General features: G+C 21.2%; 1 protein-coding gene across 2 annotated transcripts in view; it reads right to left on the bottom strand.

Moving 5' to 3' along the window:
• Window positions 1–432: 432 nt before the first annotated feature.
• The window catches only part of LOC142221927 (uridine phosphorylase 1), a 104,723-nt gene continuing 99,155 nt past the window's right edge, over window positions 433–6,000 (bottom strand). For both annotated transcript variants that reach the window (XM_075291820.1, XM_075291811.1), the window contains one exon: window positions 433–1,060. In XM_075291820.1, coding sequence (XP_075147935.1) covers window positions 878–1,060 — 183 coding nt within the window. In that variant the 3' untranslated portion in view covers window positions 433–877. The remainder of the gene's footprint in view (window positions 1,061–6,000) is intronic.

Below are 6,000 nucleotides of genomic sequence, written 5' to 3'. Positions count from 1 at the left end.
ACTTTTCGATTTGTTTAATTTTTTTTTGAATCAATTAAATTTCTAAATTATTTTTTTTTGATCCAATCAAAATTTTCATTGGAAAAATATTGCTGAATATTTTTTCTGTGTTTGATTTGCTGATAAAAATACAAAATCAATTAAATTTCTAAATTAATTTTTTGTAAATCCAATTAAAATTTTAATTGGAAAAATATTGCCGGTAATTTTTTTCCGGTGTTTGATTTGCAGATAAAAATACAAAAATATTAAAATATACAATTTTGCTTCTGAAATTATTTTGTCCTTCATCATTTGCCTTTTCTCCAAATGCTGTCCATAGACATAGAATTTTTGGGGGACTTTAGTTGGTATTTTCCAATTAATGTATTTTCACTTTGTTTTTCTAGAATTCAAGATAAAACTATATTTATGTATATATTTATATATATGTTTGTTTTTGTTTTTTTTTTGTTATAGACAAAATTTAACATGTCTTAAGTTATGTTTGCTGGGTTTGGTATGTATATTCTATTTTTTTTGGGTTAATTTGTAAGTTGTCCTTGTTATTTCTTTTGCCTGTTTTGTGTGTTATATTTATAATTAATATATTTATATAATATTTATATTAAATATGTATATAACATATACACATATATATATGTATATTTATATAAGATAATAGTTTAGTGTGTTTGTTTGTTTGAGTGTGTGTGTGTGTGTTCTATATATATGTATGCAAGTGAATAATTTAACTACAATAGTAAAAAGAATTGTACACATATAACTTTATGTATGTATAGGGGGGGAGGCGTTTATCCCTCTCTGTTTTTTTTTTTAGCTTTCGGTTTAGAGGGAGAGAGAGAAACAAAGAGCGAGGTGCTGCTTGGCTTAAGATTTATTCATGGGCCTGAGATTCCTGTTGCACCAATTTAAAACGTCTAGGCGATTTTATGGATCCCTGTGCACCAAAGATACTTTTGAGCTGACCCTTTTGGGCTAATACTTTACGAATGTATCGCGCCACCAATATCTGAGGACGTGCTTGCCATTCATTCATGACCTCTTTGGGAGCATTAACCTGAAAATTAGAAATGAAAAAGAAAAAATATAAATTATATTGAAATTTTATAAGGTGAAAATAAAGTCTTACTACATACTTATAATTAATATATAGATTAATTATATAAATTTAAAAAGTTTATAGATACTTCAAATTTAATTTGATTTTTTTATAAATAAAAAAAAACAAATTAAATATTTTTTTTATGAAATTATAAAGTCAAGTTTTGTTTTTTTATTTTTTCAAATTAAATCTAAATAAAACCATTAATCATTTTATCTCCACTTCATTAAAAATTAAGGTAAGGTCACTATTGGCAAATCAAAAAATAGTTCATCGCCACAGTCAAACCAGGTAACATTTTTAGCTCATATTGGGTATATAACATCGCGATAGGAGTATTATCCAAAAACAGTAATCAGATATTTCGTAAATGGTCATCGAAAACAGTTTGCCATTAAATTTGGTCAAATACCCGATTTACCTGCTACAGAAAATTTTCTTAGCATATTTTCAGGCGTCACAATTAAAAGTATTACACTAAAACAGAATTAATTAAAAAGTGGCAAACATGGCAAAGAGGTGGCATAAAAGTGTAACAATTTTCTTAACCAACAGAGGAAAATTATGTTTGTAAAATTTATTTGGACAAAGCCCTTTGGACTGCAAGATGGTTGGATGGACGGCAGTTTCGAAATGACCACATTCCTCATCAGCACCCTCTACATGCAACGGAAATCTCAACCAATTATCAGAAGAATTTCGGGACCTTCAGAAACAAGGATCAAGACGACTATTCCTTAAAAGATTTTTAAGGAATAACATTTTGATGTAATTTTCTATAGAAATAAAATTTTTAGAAAATTTTCTATAGCAATAAAATTTTGACAAAATGTTCTATTGAAATAAAATTTTGACAAAACTCTCTATAGAAACAAAAAATTTGAGAAAATTTTCGATGAAAATAAAATGAAGAAATTATCTATAGAACTAACATTTTGATAAAATTTCTGTAGAAATAAAATTTTCTACAGAACTAAAATTTTGACAAAATTTTCTATAGAAATAAAATTTTGATAAAATTTTCTATAGAAATAAAATTTTGACAAAATTTTCTAAAGAAATAAAATTTTGACAAAATTTTCTATAGAAATAAAATTTTGAAAAAACTTTCTATAGAAATAAAATTTTGAAAAATTTTCTGTAGAAATAAAATGTTTATAAAAATTTCTATAAAAATTAAATTTTGACAAAATTTTCAATAGGAATAAAATTTGACAAAAGTTTCTATAGTAATAAAATTTTGACAAAATTTTCTATTGAAATAAAATTTTGACAAAATTATCTATGGAAATAAAATGTTGAAAAAATTTTCTGTAGAATTGAAATGTGACAAAATTTTCTATAGAAACAAAATTAAGAAATAATTTATAGAACTAAAATTTTGGTATAATTTTCCAAAGAAATAAAATTTTGATAAAATTTCTATAGAGATAAAATTTTGATAAAATTTCTATAGAAATACAATTTTAATAAAATTTCTATAGAACTAAAATGTTGGTATAATTTTCTATAGAAATAAAATTTTGACAAAATTTACTATAGCAATAAAATTTTGACAAAATTATCTATGGAAGTAAAATGTTCAAAAAATTTTCTGTAAAATTGAAATGTGACAAAATTTTAGATAAAATTTTCTATAGAAATAAAATTTTGACAAAATTTTCTAAAGAAATAAAATTTTGACAAAATTTTCTATAGAAATAAAATTTTGAAAAAACTTTCTATAGAAATAAAATTTTGAAAAATTTTCTGTAGAAATAAAATGTTTATAAAAATTTCTATAAAAATTAAATTTTGACAAAATTTTCAATAGGAATAAAATTTGACAAAAGTTTCTATAGTAATAAAATTTTGACAAAATTTTCTATTGAAATAAAATTTTGACAAAATTATCTATGGAAATAAAATGTTGAAAAAATTTTCTGTAGAATTGAAATGTGACAAAATTTTCTATAGAAACAAAATTAAGAAATAATTTATAGAACTAAAATTTTGGTATAATTTTCCAAAGAAATAAAATTTTGATAAAATTTCTATAGAAATAAAATTTTGATAAAATTTCTATAGAAATACAATTTTAATAAAATTTCTATAGAACTAAAATGTTGGTATAATTTTCTATAGAAATAAAATTTTGACAAAATTTACTATAGCAATAAAATTTTGACAAAATTATCTATGGAAGTAAAATGTTCAAAAAATTTTCTGTAGAATTGAAATGTGACAAAATTTTCTAAAGAAACAAAATCAAGAAATAATCTATAGAACTAAAATTTTGGTATAATTTTCCAAAGAAATAAAATTTTGATAAAATTTCTATAGAAATAAAATTTTGATAAAATTTCGATAGAAATACAATTTTAATAAAATTTCTATAGAACTAAAATTTTGGTATAATTTTCTATAGAACTAAAATTTTGACGAAATTTTCTATAGAACTAAAATGTTGACAAAATTTTCTATAGAAATAAAATTTTGACAAAATTTTCTATAGAAATAAAATTTTGACAAATTTTTCTATACAAATAAAATTTTGACAAATTTTTCTATACAAATAAAATTTTGACAAAATTTTCTATAGAAATAAAATGAAGAAATTATCTATAGAAATAAAATTTTGGTATAATTTTCTATAGAAATACAATTTTGATAAAATTTCTATAGAACTAAAATTTTGACAGAATTTTCTATAGAAATAAAATTTTCTATAGAATTAAAATTTTGACAAAATTTTCTATAGAAATAAAATTTTGACAAAATTTTCTATAGAAATAAAATGTTGACAAAATTTTCTATAGAAATAAAATTTTGACAAAATTTTTTATAGAAATAAAATTTTGAAAAAACTTACTATAGAAATAAAATTTTGAAAAAATTTCTGTAGAAATAAAATGTTGATAAAAATTTCTATAAAAATTTTGACAAAATTTTCCATAGCAATAAAATTTTTACAAAATTTTCTATGAAATAAAATGTTGACAAAATTAGGTATGGAAATAAAATGTTGACAAAATTTTCTATAGAATTGAAATGTGACAAAATTTTCTATAGAAGCAAAATTAAGAAATAATCTATAGAAGTAAAATGTTGGTATAATTTTCTATAGAAATAAAATTTTGGTATAATTTTCTCTAGAAATAAAATTTTGACAAAATTGTTTACAGAAATAAAATTTTGCCAAAAACTTCTAGAGAGAAAAAAAATTTTGACAAAATTTTCTATAGAAATAAAATTTTGATAAAATATTCTATAGAAATACAATTTTCGTTTTGTTTGTTATTGTTGGCTTTTCTTCTGTTTTTTTTTTTTTTTTTTTTTTTTTGATCTCAGCTTAAAGCCATGCATTGACTAAACTACAAGTGTAGCTTAACCAACAGAGGAAAAGTATGCTTGTCAAATTTATTTGGGCAAAGCCCTATAGACTGCAAGATGGTTGGATGTACAGCTGTTTCGGAATTACCACATTCCTCATCAGCATCCTCTACTTGCAGCAAAACTATCAACCAATTATCAGAATAAATTCGGGTAATTCACTCAACCCAACGTGAACTACACTTGAACCTCCCGAAAAAGGGTTTGATAGCCTAAACAAATTTGCCAGCATATCTCTTTTCCTTTGCCAAACTCAAATCATCGATTTGTATGTATTTGGCTGGGTTTGTTTTTGAGCGTGCTTCCTCTATCTTCATTCGTTTTTTTTGTTAAAATTTTCTATAGAAATAAAATTTTGAAAAACTTTCTATAGAAATAATATTTTGAAAAAAAATCTATAGAACTAAAATTTTGGTATAATTTTCTGCAGAAATAAAATTTTGAAAAAAAAAATTCTATAGAAATAAAATTTTGACAAAAATTTCTATAAAGATAAAATTTTGAAAAATAAAAAATTTCTAAATTTGATAAAAATTTCTATAAAAATTAAATTTTGACAAAATTTTCTATAGGAATAAAATTTTGACACAATTTTCTATAGCAATAAAATTTTGACAAAATTTCCTATTGAAATAAAATTTTGACAAAATTATGTATGGAAATAAAATGTTGACAACATTTTCTATAGAACTGAAATGTGACAAAATTTTCTATAAAAACAAAATTAAGAAATAATCTATAAAAGTTAAATTTTGGTAGAATTTTCTATAGAAATAAAATTTTGATAAAACTTCTATAGAAATTAAATTTTGACAAAATTTCTTATAGGAATAAAATGTTGACAAAATTTCTTATAGGAATAAAATTTTGACAAAATTATCTATGGAAATAAAATGTTGACAAAATTTTCTGTAGAATTGGAATGTGACAAAATTTTCCATAGAAACAAAATTAAGAAATAATCTATAGAAGTAAAATTTTGGTATAATTGTCTATAGATATAAAATTTTGGTATAATTTTCTATAGAAATAAAATTTTGATAAAATATCTATAGAAATAAAATTTTGACAAAATTTTTTACAGAAATAAAATTTTGTCAAAAACTTCTAGAGAAAAAAAAAATTTGACAAAATTTTCTATAGAAATAAAATTTTGATAAAATTTTCTATAGAAATAAAAATTTGACAAAATATTCTATAGAAATAAAATTTTGACAAAATATTCTATAGAAATAAAATTTTGAAAAAATTTCTATACGACTAAAATTTTGGTATAATTTTCTAAAGAAATAAAATTTTGAAAAAAAAAATTTTTATAGAAATAAAATTTTGACAAAAATTTCTATAAAAATAAAATTTTGAAAAATTTTCTGTAGAAATAACATTTTCGTGTTTTGTTTTTTATTGTTGGTTTGTACTTCAATCATATTTGTTATTTTTATCTCAGCTTTAAAGCCATTTTGTTGACTAAACTACAAGAGTAGCTTAACCAACAGAGGAAAAGAATGTTTGCCAAATTTATT

Source organism: Haematobia irritans, chromosome 1 (assembly GCF_050003625.1).
Source record: "Haematobia irritans isolate KBUSLIRL chromosome 1, ASM5000362v1, whole genome shotgun sequence".
Lineage (NCBI taxonomy): Eukaryota > Metazoa > Arthropoda > Insecta > Diptera > Muscidae > Haematobia > Haematobia irritans.
The sequence above is the reverse complement of the archived record's forward strand: the minus strand, read 5'-3'. Positions and strand labels throughout refer to the sequence as shown.